Source organism: Thermobia domestica, chromosome 11 (assembly GCF_964235325.1).
Source record: "Thermobia domestica chromosome 11, izTheDome1.hap1.1, whole genome shotgun sequence".
Classification (NCBI taxonomy): domain Eukaryota; kingdom Metazoa; phylum Arthropoda; class Insecta; order Zygentoma; family Lepismatidae; genus Thermobia; species Thermobia domestica.
Genome location: NC_137464.1, coordinates 21801627 through 21815818, shown reverse-complemented (window position 1 = coordinate 21815818; position 14192 = coordinate 21801627). Strand labels below are relative to the sequence as shown.

Below are 14192 nucleotides of genomic sequence, written 5' to 3'. Positions count from 1 at the left end.
GAAAAGCTATTTCGAAAATGTTGATTAACAGTTAATTTAAAGAAACTATTTTCACTACTGTGTGCAAGTCACTGGATTTTAATAGCTTATGATAAAACCATTTTCAGCGAACTTTGATGCTTGCAAACATTGTTTTGGTTTTACGTCACTTTGCCTTGGCAGAATTTGATTTGATTTGATTTATTTGCGTTCATTTGACCATACAGAGTACACAAATTTGTACATATGGTATAGAACATGTCATTTCACAATAATACATTGGTTAAATACAGAGTTAATAAACACATACAAATAAACTATAAGCATACGATATAAAACTAATTTTTTTTACAATAAAAGAAGGAAAAAATAAAGATTTGTTATTTAATCTAATGGTTAAAATATATCTACGTACTAAGTTTTATTGCCTTCAGAAATAATAAAGAATTATTCACCTATATACTCATCTACAGAATAATAAGATTTACAAATTAGCATATTTTTAACCTCTCTCAAAAACTTTATATCATCTTTTATGTATTTCAATTCTCTTGGTAATTTATTATATAGCACCGCACCTCTATAAAATGTAGTTTTTTCAAACATACTTGTTCTGTGTGACGGTATTACAAATTCATCACAGTTTCTAGTTTTATATTCATGTACGTCGGCATGCGTTAAGTAGTTATCTATGTTTTTTCTCACTAATTTTAATACCTCATATATATACAAACTCGGTATCGTAAGCAATCTGAGTTCACGAAATTTACTTCTACAACTACTACGAAAATGGGAATGTGTAATGATACGGATTATTTTCTTTTGTAATCTAAATATTGTAAACAAATCATTAGTGACACCCAGTGTGCGAATTAGATAATCTATATTGGGGGGGATAAAATTAGGCCAAAGGACATAGTCTGAAGGTTCAAATTTCAAAATGAGACAATACATGCCTTACCCCCCATATATATATATATATATATATATATATATATATATATATATATATATATGTGTGTGTGTGTGTGTGACATCTGTAATAAATAAGAGATTTATTAATTTAATAAATCTACCGACAATAACTATGCACATATATATTGTCTGACATACACACACCCCACTAAACCTTTCTGAACGTGTTTTAATGTTGTACTCACTCTTGTCCCCGTAGCTCTCTAAGGTTTATTTAGTTAATAATTTGGCTCGAGCGATAGCCATGATCAAAAGCATATGTTAATTTTTCCACTCATATTGAAAGCTTCCACTTTGCATTAATACATACAGGTTGCGAAAAGAAACCTACTTCAGTCTTGTGAAAACCAGTAAAATTATCAGTTAAACCGGACATTTTTTTTTTTAAACAAAATCTAGATATTAGCCTATCAAATAAGAAATGGATTGTTGCTCCCCGATTTCTCACATCAAGGTCAAATCGAAGCCCAAATATTTAAAATCTCTCAATTCAAATTTCGAGCTTGTGCTTCTACTTCCCGCTAAAGCTGTGCTCATCACGACTTTTTTTTTCTCTCCAAATATCGATTCCGTGATGGGCACGGAAAGTCAACACTTAAAAATTACTTTACTGTTAGGTTGAAGATGAGTTGATTCACTATGGGCTACGTTATTCAAATAAAGTAAAACATTTCACTGAAGTTTTTCAGACAACATTAATTGCGTGGACAGCAAACTGTACAGCGAAGAGATGGAAAAATGAAGGGTTAACTTTTAAAAAACCCGCTCCAGTTGAAATGCTTATACAGACACGGACAATGACACGGAGAACCAGTCGTATTAACAAATGCTGAAACAAATCTTGAATTATTCGCTTATTCACCTAAAAATCACCTTCATTAACATGTCTGCTCACTAGTAGCGTATCCCCCAGCGTGTACGTTAACATATACTTACGAGAGAATACCTATATCTCAGATTTTGAGTACAGTTTGAAAAGTTCATTTCCGTAAACTGTAAAAGCAGTGATTACTATGCTAATTATCACAAATTAAATGCAACTTTTGAGTTGCATACACACAACCTACTAGAGAATGAAGACCATGTGCTAACAAAGAGTACACTGGAAAATGAAATAACATGTTATAACAAAAATTAAAATAAGATGATAATCGATACAAATATAGAGGATGAATATGACATATCCGAACTTCGCCAAGTATGGTAGAAGAAGCTATTTGTTTACTTCTTCTTGGCCAACCGCTAAGAACATTTATAAAGCTATATGTGGCTTTGTTATACGCAATTAGTACATTCAAATTCGCAAACGATGACGCACTGAAGGGTACGAAGGTACAGTTGCAAGTAACAACTTTAGTCATAATAATATAGTTCTACTAAACAACGTTGAAAATAGTGGGTAATTAGGTGGTAAGTAGAAATGATCAAAACTGAACAGTTTACATCGATCATTTCGAAATACAGCTAGAAGATTAAATTTACAAGAAATAACAAAAATCAGTGAAATTTGGAGTTATACTAAGCATAGTTTGAGGGGGAAAGCGAGCATCCCCGGTGGGGATACTTCAGCTGACTTCTTTGGGGGGGAACAAAATGTGATTGAGGGGGAAAATCCCCCTCATCCCCCCCGGTAATTCGCACCCTGGTGACACCCCAGAAGGCAATACCATACTGTACTCGGGAATAAAATGACGCATAATATAATGAAATTAAAGTGTCTAGGTTAAGAACAGAGGAAAGTGTATAAGCCATATAAACAATAGAAGATAAATTTTGGCATAAATTGTTTATATGATGTTTCCATTTAAGTTTGTCGTCTAGGTTTAATCCTAAGAATTTAGTATTTGAAGCACATTCCACATTATTATTATTAATTGTAAACGAAGGTTTAATTGGTGATGAATTAGTTGGGAAAAAATATAAACATTTTGTTTTTTCGGTGTTAATAATTATGTTATTGTGGTGTAACCAAGTTTCGAGCTCTCTTGCTGTTATATTTACATTATTTTGCAGCTCAGTTAAATTACTTCCTTTTACAAGTATATTTGTGTCATCTGCATACAGAAATAACTTACCATGAGTGATATAAAGTGGTAGATCATTAACATATAAAAGAAACAATATTGGTCCTAAGACTGATCCTTGAGGAACTCCTATGTTAACCATAGAAGGTGTTGATCTGTGAGTTTCGATATACAAGTTGTCTTCATTAATGAAATTTATCTCTACAAATTGTTGTCTATTTGTAAGGTAAGTTTGAAACCATTGGTTAGCAACACCCCTTATTCCATATGCATTAAATTTACTTAAGAGTAACGAATGGTTGACACAGTCGAAAGCTTTACTTAAGTCACAAAATATAGATAGTGGGTATGATTTACTTTCTATTGAGTCTACTACTTCTTGCAAGAAATGAAGGGCAGCTGTAGATGTGGATCTATTTTTAAGAAAACCATGTTGCGAGTCAGATAAAACATTGTTACGTTCCAAATGCGTAATTAATCTATTTTTCATTATGGATTCTATAATTTTCGAAATCGGCAGAAGGGTATCGCTTGCGTAAGGCTGCAGAGAAAATACGATTTGAATTTTACAATTCTATCTATCTACCTACAAGGATATTACAGGATAAATTGAAGGACGACGTGACTCACTAATACACTGAATATATACGTAGATGGAGGACAATTGTGAATTTAGGTATTTTGTTACCTAAACAACTTATGGTTGAAGTCCCCTTGCCCGCCACCACCTCTGATACATTTTCCACTACTAAATTGTTTCAAATGTTGATCATTTTCTTTTGTATTCCTTCTGAGCTCAGCGGTCCTAGACATTTTCCCACGATTCCCTAGTCAGAAACCCCACGCTGATGGAGAAAATAAGGGGAATACTTTTATTCATGCTGTACGTTCTGGTATCCTATAGATGGACTACTTGTAGAACTGTAATCGGTCCCATTAGAATTTTGTAAGCCTCGTAATTTTATTGGATGACACACGTGAGTATCTACTTATTTTTTTAAGACACGATTCGCCACTGGTGACGAAACCGTTTTATGTTTTCATCTGTTTTCCAGCAGTCTTTCTTACAAGCATTGTCCCCGGAGCTAACATAAATTAGAATTGCGTAAAGATTAAGTATGATTTTCCATGTGAAAACAAACAAAGTAAGCTTTTAAAACCGAACATTATTTTTGTTTTTCAATTTTACTATGTTTCTCGAGCACAATTCGTTTAACATGCATTTCTTTCTTGCACATAAAACATGCTTTTGAAGAACAATCTTTAATAGGCAGCAACCATCTCATGAATATTGACTCATTTTCCCACGTCACCAGTGGCGTATTTAGGATTTTGTTTCGGGATGAATTTGGAATTTGGTTAATGCACAATCTCCTGAGAGGATATATATATACTGGGTCTATGTAGGTATATTCTACCGTAGGTAGTTATTATTCTACCATATAAAAAATTATCTATTTCGGGGGGCTTGAGCCCGACAGCCATCCCCCTAAATACACCACTGCACGTCACTTTATACTTTTGCGTGCAAATATCTGGATTCGAACTCGACTCCCCACGCATCTTTTTCTCTCAGAAGTTTTAGCTTGGGATCTCTTCATACTGATACGAAAACAACGCTCTCACAAATCAAAAAACACAAAGATAAAACACCATGCTTCAAAGAACGTTTAAGCCACAAGTATTTCAATTTTCACTTAACATCTTTCTTCAGCAAAGGAGTCGGTTCTCTGTATTGGAAAGGGGGAAGAGAAGGAAGTGCAAATTACCGGTGCGGTATATATTATCAAAGGCTGACATTTTGCATGCTGCTTCCGATACAGCACTAAAGCATTTGTTTGTGGCATATTACTAGATCTTCCCTGACACTCCTCTTCTCCCTCACCCAGCTCAAGATGTAAAGTGAGAAAGGGCCATAAATATTGAAGATAGCTGCGCACTCCGGTTTTGCTTGACAATAATAAAACTAGTGGATAAGTAAACAGTTTTTTGTAGGGTGACGTTTTGCTTCTTGAACTTATTTTTAAATATTTCCGTAAATTCAACAACGTAACAGAGCGAAAACACGAACTGGTTTCATTACTCCAACCACCGCTATCATCTGACGATGGTTGAATCATGAAATTTTTCGTTTTTTTGTTCTCCAGAGGAAAGAATGCAACTATGGTACAGTTCGCCAAGATACTAAGGTCAAAATTGTAGATGTAAGTTACAACAGAACATAATGATAAATGGTCATATTATGTAAGGCATAATATCCATTAGGTTCAGAAATGTGAGACTTGTTTGTTTATTTATTAAGTGATCATATGTACTTCAACAGTTGTGTATTGTGATCTAGAAGGTGAGAAAATAATGTATGAAAATTATAAACAAGTGAAGTAAATTTGAAGTTAACGTATTGTTTGAATAAGCTATGTTTATAATCTTTTGGATTTTTCATTTAGTGCAATGACCAGTGAAGCAACGATCCTAAAAGTTACACAGTAGGCCTTCAGACTTTTATGTAAGTCACAAGCAGCTAAATTCTTCCAAAATTTGAATTCCAACTAGGTACAGATGCAGAATAGTCCGTTAAATTAAAAGAAAAGAAATATTGCGTGAAATTATTCTTTAGAATGTTCTGAACTCTTTATGCACTGGCACCTGCCCAAATTATGTGGTACAGATTGTTAATATGCATGCACAATTGACGTAATCCCCTTACGGGTATAAATACGCGTCCTCGTGTAAGCTATAAAAACGACTGCGTACAGAATACAGCTTAAATTTAGAGATAACCATCCAGTTTCAAACCTATAAAATATTTAAAACATTGAAAATTGTTAGGTTAGACTAAGGCTACCCGGTAAAACTAGTTAGATTAGAACAGGGATTGAGTATAGCCCGCTCCCCCAGTGATTTTTAACGAATCATAGTGATTCTAACGATTCATACTAGTTCATAATGAATCGGAATCGCATGTTATAAAGATTTAAGATGTAAATCTTGCGGTAAGGAATCTTTAGTAAAAGTAGTAGTAGTAGTAGTAGCGGTAGTAGTAGTAGTAGTAGCAGCAGTAGTAGTAGTAGTAGTTAGTAGCAATAGTAGTAGTAGTAGTGGTAGTTAGTAGCAATAGTAGTAGTAGTAGTAGGAACGGGTTAGAAGCCCCGCAGGGGTTGGTTGGGTTCTGTTCTCGATATAAATAGTAGTAGTAGTAGTAGCAGTAGTAGTAGTAGTAGTAGTAGCAGTAGCAGTAGCAGTAGTATTGGTAGCAGTAGCAGTAGTAGTAGTAGTGACTCTTCCAGTTCCGGTGACAAAGAACTGGGGGGAGCGGGCTATACACAAGCCTAGAACAGTACTAGAACCGGTTCTTATAGAAGCTTCAGTTATCACCTAAATTCAGTAATCCGTGGTTGTCATAAAAATTTAATAGATTCTCTTCATTATTCTTATGTAATTCTGTAAAACTCAATTCATTAATATCACATTAAGCGCACTGATTCGCCATCCTATACGACTACCATGCTGCTGAATCATCGAAACCTTTCGCGCCTTGCAAATAGTACCATTTCTAAATATCTTTTCTTGTATTGACCATGATCTTACTGCCAAACTTACACATCTAAACATCACATAAGAACTCCAAATCATCATTTCTTACTTTATTTCTCCGGTAAATTTTCTTAATTTTTGTAAAAACCGGAGAGGGAACTCTAAACTTAACACAAAAATACAAACCAATTTGTGCTAGGTGGCCACTAAAATCGAGAATGCTATCTAACCGAGTCAGGGGCAGGATCTCAGAAGAGAGACTCACTCAAGGGTGTCCGTAGGGGACAGGCGCGTCGGCGACGGAGGATATGCGCGTAAACAAAGTGCAAGAAGTAAACCAACTTGTGCTAGGTTGGCACTAAAAGCGACAATGATGAAGTCACGGCAGGAGCGCAGGAGAGGGTCCTGCTCAAGAGGGCGGCGTGAGTCCGTAGGAAGCAGGCGTGCCAGCGATGAAGAGTATGCGCTAGAGAAGACTAGGATAGTACAAAATATACTTCATATCGCACATAATCACAGAGATTAGAGCACTTGTAATTGTTTCATACTACTATCTCTGCACTTGTAAACATGAAATACAAGTTTCGTACATCATTCAGAAATATTCTACCAATAGGAATTAGTAGTTACATAATCGTATTTGATGTACACTTACTCATTTTAATCCTGGTATAGCCCTTGTACGGATTTGTCACTAGTAACATTACACTTGTAAACATAAAATACTGGTTTCCTACATTGTACAAAAATCCTCCAATAGTGGAAATTAATATCTTAGACCAGACACCATCACTTCGAGCAAGTTCCTGGGTTTGAGCTGTGAGCGTTGCTTCAGTAGTTCCACGAGCAAGGTCATTTATGCCACCTAACCTACAAGTTAATTTTATCACATGCAAAGCATTTGGTAATTATCGAAAAAGAAACGCGCTAAATCACAATGAGTGACTGTACAACATACGAAAAGACGTGTTTAGGAATAACTTTGTGGCATAGGCTCTATCTTTAGTTTTGGGAGCCAGCCTTTTTTTTTATTATTTCATTTTATTTTAGTTTAGCGTCTTTTTCAGGAGCGAGGCTTCGTTGAACTATATGGAACGTGGACCTAGAGCTAGGAATCCGAACCACATGAATTCACGCCGAAATCGAACTTGGGTCTCCCACGTTCGCGTACGCTAACCTCTTAGCCACGAGAGATCTCGCCATCCTTTCTCTAGAAGAAAAAAAAAAAAAACACTAAAATTACGCTAATTTTAGGTTGTCTTCGGGTTAGGTTAGGTTAGATGTGAACACAGTATTCATACGCCCTTACGTACACGTCCGCTGACTACCAATAGTCGCTACAGCCTTTTCGATACGTTGTATTTTTACTCCATTTACATCTTAAATTGCACATGAATCAATTAACTTTATGCAATATCATCTCATTTCCCCTGTAAATCTTCTGGTTTTTACTTATTTTTCCCCTCCCCGCCCCCATCTAAAGATAACTCAATTTTACTTCATAATGTTTGCTTAGTAAAGAAACTTTTTTCTTTCTTTTTTTTTTTTTTTTTTGGCTGAAAGTATACAGAGTATTATATGAAACTTACACGTGGAAAATGTAACTAATAAAAGTATGTTCTGTAAAAGGTAATGTTGGAAAGGTATTGAAATATGCTTTACTTTATTATTTCGAATTATTACGTACACACTTTCATAACTTCTTGTATTCTGTCTTCTGAACGAAAGAATACATGTTAAGTAAATATTATTTTAATTTTATTTGATTTGAGTTCATCGTCCTTTTCAGGAGCGAGGTTATATGAGACATGGACCTACAGTTTAACGTGGAATCCGAACCGGGAATTGAACTCGGGTCTTCCACACCAAAGTCGCGTACACTAACCGCTTAGCCACGAGAGAGCTCCTAAGTAAATATTATGTATAAAGGACACACTTATAACGCGAAAGCTTTGTAGGGTAATGCAAGAAAATTACACAATTCTGACTACTGCTGCTATTATTAGTATTCTTAATATTAATAGCAGTCCTCCCCTCTTGTTAAATGGCTTGCGCGCTCCTCTGATTCACAGGCTCCTCACGTTCAATTCCCGATAGAAGAGTTTTGAAATGTTAACGCATACGGTTATTCAATCTCGCCTTAAATTATCAAGAACCATCACATTGAACATTCCACAGTTTGAGCACTGTAAACTACAATGAAGGGGCTGTAAGCGAAGCAGTAGATAACGTAGATAGTAGTTGGATTGAGCTACTAATTGCACATTAAAAGTATGTTAAATCAGAAAGAGCACCAAGATGGTGTAAATTTATCTAATTAATACGTAACATTAGAAAAGGAGTGTTGTTTTCTACTATATTTGGAAATTAAAAGCTCACAATTACACTCTCATTTTTTTCTTTTTCTTTCTTTCTCTGTAAACTCATTATATGACATTTATAATGGAAATGTAATTAAATAAAATAGTACTATTTTATAAAATAATATAACCGTCAAGTAGGAAAGAAAAGACTAAACGCTTCAGATAGAATGACATGATTAGTTGAACATTTTAAATTTAATACAATATACTTGTGAATACACACAAAAATGTCTTATAAACGAAAACATAAATTTCAAATCGAAACATTAGCAGACACACTGGTACTGCAAAAGGTTTATAATTTTAAGCTAAAGAATTATTTTATTACTACTACTATTACTACAGCAACTACTAACAATAAAAACAACAGCAACATAAAAATGAACTCTAACGGAATATAGAACTATGGTGCCATAATTAATAAAAAAAAAAAAAAAAAAAATCGTGGCTAAATACTTAGCTTTAATGCCTTTCAGGGTTGGGTGGTTTAAACCAGCTGTTAAAAAAAATGGTTTAAACAAACAAACAAAAGAAAAAAGCTTTAAATCGTGTGAACTTCATGGTGACGTTTCCACATATCAAACCATCCGCATTACCTTTATCTACTTTTCACTTTTTAATCAAGGGGTCCCGTGTTCAATTCTCGGTCGAACCGCATCCCATCTTTCAAGTGTAAACCAAGTAGCGATTCGAGGTGTCCCTTTAAACGAAAGTCTTCTCCGTGACAACCTTGGTATTTCATAAGGGTGTTAAGCCTAAACATACGAAATGAAACCAAATTATATATTTCTATTGAATGAATGCCTATTGTTTTATAAAGAAGCAAGGTTGTTTAAATATATTAATAGAAATTGGCAAAATTTAAGAATTGCCTACGTAGCTACCAACATCAATTTGGATTTGACTTTAATTTTATTGAATGATATCTACATGCCAAATTTGTAATTTAATAATTCTGGCATAATGCTTTTCCTTGTGTAACTGTTTATCTTTTTGTCCTTCTGAAATGACTCTTGACAATTATATTAACAAATAGGCCTATGTAAAGATCAGTACAACGTATTTTTATCAGGAGTCCTTCGTGAGTGAGTCGGCAATCGCATTTGTGACCAATTAGTCCCGGTTCCGTGTCCAAATGGACAATTTCTCTTGGATGTAAGTCGAGAAGCGGTTTGGATTCCGCTTTAAGCTTATGTGACCACTTCCAGCATAACCTTGTTGTTGCATAACACCACCAAGGCGAAACAAACTAATTTCTGTTCATATCTAATATAAATACATAGAGTAAATTATTTAAACAACAACAACAACAACAACAAAAACTGGTTTAAACCAAAAAAAAAAAAAAAAAAACGAGCTTAAACCAAAAAACCTGGTTTTTTGTTTTTTTTTTCAATAAAAACCGTGGTTTTTGCCTACCCTGGTGCCTTTTTACGAAAGACCACAGTTTGATTCCAGGTGGATCTCAATATACAAAAATAACTAGCAGGTTATACTCGTCACATGTCTCTTTTAGAAATTTTGAAGGGGTAATAAGAGACAGCTGTCTCTTATTATCCCAGTTCAACGTAATGTTTATTTAGCGCATGTGACAAGTATAACCTGCTAGTTATTTTTTGTATATTCTGTAGAAAGTAAATAGGAAAATTTCTACTCTGGCAATCCAGTCATAGTCTGTGCATAGATAGTGACAGTGGAGAATATGCTTTGGATCAACTAATTTCATCATAAACTGGAGAAAGTTTGCCAGGAGAAATTGATCCAACCAGAGCAGAATCTTGCTTGGGAATGTATTACGCCGTGTACTACAATCTTGACTGGTATATTGGGAGGGTTATTGCTTTCCCAGATAAAGGACCGTGCAAGGTTAAATTGTTGAAAAAAGGACTAAATGGTTTCAATTGGCCTGCCTATGATGGCATTCAAACAGTGACATCCAAATTTGTGTTTTATGGACCTATCAAACTGGATGGAAATGGGCCATTCCAGATTTCCAGAGGATAGCTCCAAAAAATTAGTTGTGTTTATAGCAAAGTGAAAAAGGACTTTTGAAACCACAACAGAAAGATTAAATATGACTCCTCCTCTATTGGTAGGCCTAGATGTTTTTAGGACTATTCTTAATATTTGTTTAACTCATGCTTATATGCCAACAGTTCTTTTTGGCCTATACATTTTTCCTATGTTCGTTTAAGTGATCCAGTCTAAGATAATTAATAAGGCCTACCTGCTATAATTATGTTACACTAAAGTTTAAATTACATTTATGAGGTTTTAAATGTTAACTTGGATTTTAGATAGGTTAGCATGACATTTCCAAACTCTTTTGTACATTTTTCATATGAACGTTCGACTGTACATCGTAAAAGGTTTAATATTCATCTTGCATATTTTTCGAAAATGTAGTTTTACATAGGCTACATTTTACATAAAATTTGGACAAATAGGTTTACAACATTTTTCAATGTTCTCTTCGTGTATGATTACAATTTAATAGCTTTTTCAATCCATTTAAGTTAGCTAAAGCTATTTTTCAAATGCGGTGGTTTTTCTTCATTGAGAATTTATTCACTTTTTAAGTTCATTTTCGACATTCTCCAGAAAATTTCTTGTCAGCATTCTTTTTTATTTGGTAGTGTGTTTTACCCGTGGTGTATCTAGATTACGTAAAACTCAACTATACTTTGTTTCAATGGTTTCTGATATTTAATACCCAGGCAACTAAATTTTCCGAACGAACTATTGAATTTCATTTTTTAAATCTTGATATTTCGGGAACATATGTACATATTTCCGATCTGAAAAAAGTAAATTGTTCAGAATTATCTGAAGATTTTTCCGTAAACCACTACTCATTTTCTATTCTATGTGTATGAGTACTGAGAGCCCTGTCTCTTATTGCCCCTTAGGGGTAATAAGAGACACTGACTAACAAAATTTTTCATGATTTTTTTTTTTTTGGTGGAAAAGCAACTGGAAAAATGTGTTAATACATCAGCAGGTTTCATCTTTTTAGTACAATCACACATATTTTTTTCTAGTTCCTCAAATCAATGCAAGTGTAAGAATATTTTTTTTGTCTCTTATTATCCCGTTTGTCTCTTATTACCTCGGCCTCCCCTATGTAAAAATAAATTGTATATATATACATGCACTACAGTTGCTACAAAAACTGTGTGAAGATTTATATAGAAGAAAGTTCTAAGCCTAAGCCCCGACAAGGAGTGCCCGCGTGAAGCACTTGAAATAGGCTAAAAAGTACACGAAAAAAACATTATTCAGATTAATTTTAATTATTATTATAAGTTCCATATGTTCAACAACCAATTAGTAATTGAATGAATTCAATTTTTGATTTCAGACCAACAGGTGACACAGTAATGAAATCTTGCTGCGTTCCTTCTTGCTGTGTCCGATGCCGTGATCGAGATGAAAATGGAGCTGCGATCGTTGTACATGAGGTGCCGTCTGACTTACACATGCGAGAGCTGTGGGAATCGTCTATTCAGAGCATTGACAGCAGCTTTAGGTTTTCGGGCGAATACGATTATTTATATGTGTGTTCTTTACATTTTAAGCCTGAGGATTACAAAGAAGATGTCAAGATTAAAAAACTCAAGCTGTCAGCAGTTCCTACTGTTTTTGAAGGCACAATCGTTCACAAGAGAGTACGGAAATTTATTAGAGCTTCTTTAAGTATGTCTGGAGATCCTGAGTCTGACAGGTTGGTTTGGTAAATAATAATAATAATGGACTGAATAATTGAGTGGTTAACGCATTTTCATGGTAAATTTGAAGACCTGGGTCGATTCACGATCTAGTCTTGCATTTTTTTTCTCTGTGTATGTCACCTGCATTGTTACTGCTATAAAGGCCGTCAAAATTTGGGTTTGTGATACTGTATTGTCTGTAGTTTGCAACAATGAATAACAAATTTAACATTGTGAATTTTCGTTTAATTGTAGTGAAATATGTAATAACCTGACGTAGTACCATTTGAAACAATGCAACTTTATGTTGGGTTGGCAGCTTGGTTGGACTTTGGTACCACAGGGTATGCCAAACACTGTCCCCTGCCTATATTTACGTGATACAAAATTTCATTTTTTTAAATTGCATATTAATTTAAAAGTTCCAAGGACGTTTCAAGGCAAATCGTCCATCTTGTATATACACAATTCATTTAATCATTATGGTAGTGATTTGGGTGTGCCTGTCCTAGGCTGTAAAACCCGTTTTCTACACCGTTCATGTTCACTATGATGTCCCTGGGGATGAACAGTTGCACGGCATCGGAGTTATCATTGAAGGAGGCTTGTTTTCAGCACAGTCTAATCCAGTGTAGCCCACTTGTCCTTGCATACTTGCCAGAGTCCCTCAACTTTTGTGACATGACGTTTTGTGATAGGCCAAAGGCACAAAAGTCCATGCAAAATTCTGCATGAGCGCTATTTAACGGGTGACAAATGTCATCACACTAGTTGTGGTGTTGGTTTATTTGACCAGATCAAAGCAGATACATGCTATTTACTACCGTCCTGTTGATGGAAGGAAGGATGCACAGTAGATTCGCACATGCAAGTGAAGTTTCCCGGAAAGATTTATGATAGTGGCCGGATTCTGTACCTAAGGAAAGCTTCCTATACATAGAATGGCATGTAATGTAAAGGTAAACACTGTTTACTATATTGAAATGGTTTAAGATAGAATAAAAACGGTCCGGGATAAGCTTTTCACCAATTTATTATAAAAATAAGTTTCCATAAACAATTTATAAAGTTTTTTTGTAATACAAAATATAAGTGTTTTCAAGTTCAGTATATCCTTAGCACACAGTAATCGCTTCGGAAAATTAAGGTTAATTAGAGTTAGGTTTGTACGGGAATCCCTTCACTCATTGCAGCCTCTGGGGTGTGTTGTTAAGGAGTCTCCTCTGTCCACAGCGACTTCGGGAGACAGTTTATAAGGAACCTCCTTCGCTCAATGCAGCCTCGGAAGATTGGGTTGTAATTTGAATATATCTTTTGTCCATGGCTGCCTCTAAAGATAAGGTTTGGTTAGGATTCTCCTTTGTTCATAGAGACCTGAAGAGAAAGTGTTGTTAGGTTAATGATCAGTTATGAACTGATATCTTGGTCCTCTTGCGGTTCTCTTTTATGGGTGGCCTCTATGAGGTTCGTCCATCTTCGGTTTCGTCCGAACTGGCTTCGTGTCTTCCTGTTTCCTCCTACTATCATCTGGTTGTAACTGTGTCGGTAAACAATAATACGTGTTTACAGTTGTTAAATGTGTTTGTAGAAGTAACTTACACTAGAAG

General features: G+C 35.0%; 1 protein-coding gene across 4 annotated transcripts in view; it reads left to right on the top strand.

Moving 5' to 3' along the window:
* Positions 1–4849: 4849 nt before the first annotated feature.
* The window catches only part of LOC145663975 (uncharacterized), a 67105-nt gene continuing 57762 nt past the window's right edge, over positions 4850–14192 (top strand). For 2 of the 4 annotated variants that reach the window (XM_081730232.1, XM_081730229.1), the window contains exons 1-2: positions 5205–5322; positions 12237–12599. In XM_081730232.1, the coding sequence (XP_081586358.1) occupies positions 12256–12599 (344 nt within the window). In that variant the 5' untranslated portion in view covers positions 5205–5322; positions 12237–12255. Of the gene's footprint in view, positions 5183–5204; positions 5323–5353; positions 5485–12236; positions 12600–14192 lie in introns of those variants that run through there. The other 2 variants (XM_081730231.1, XM_081730230.1) reach the window with 2 other exon arrangements.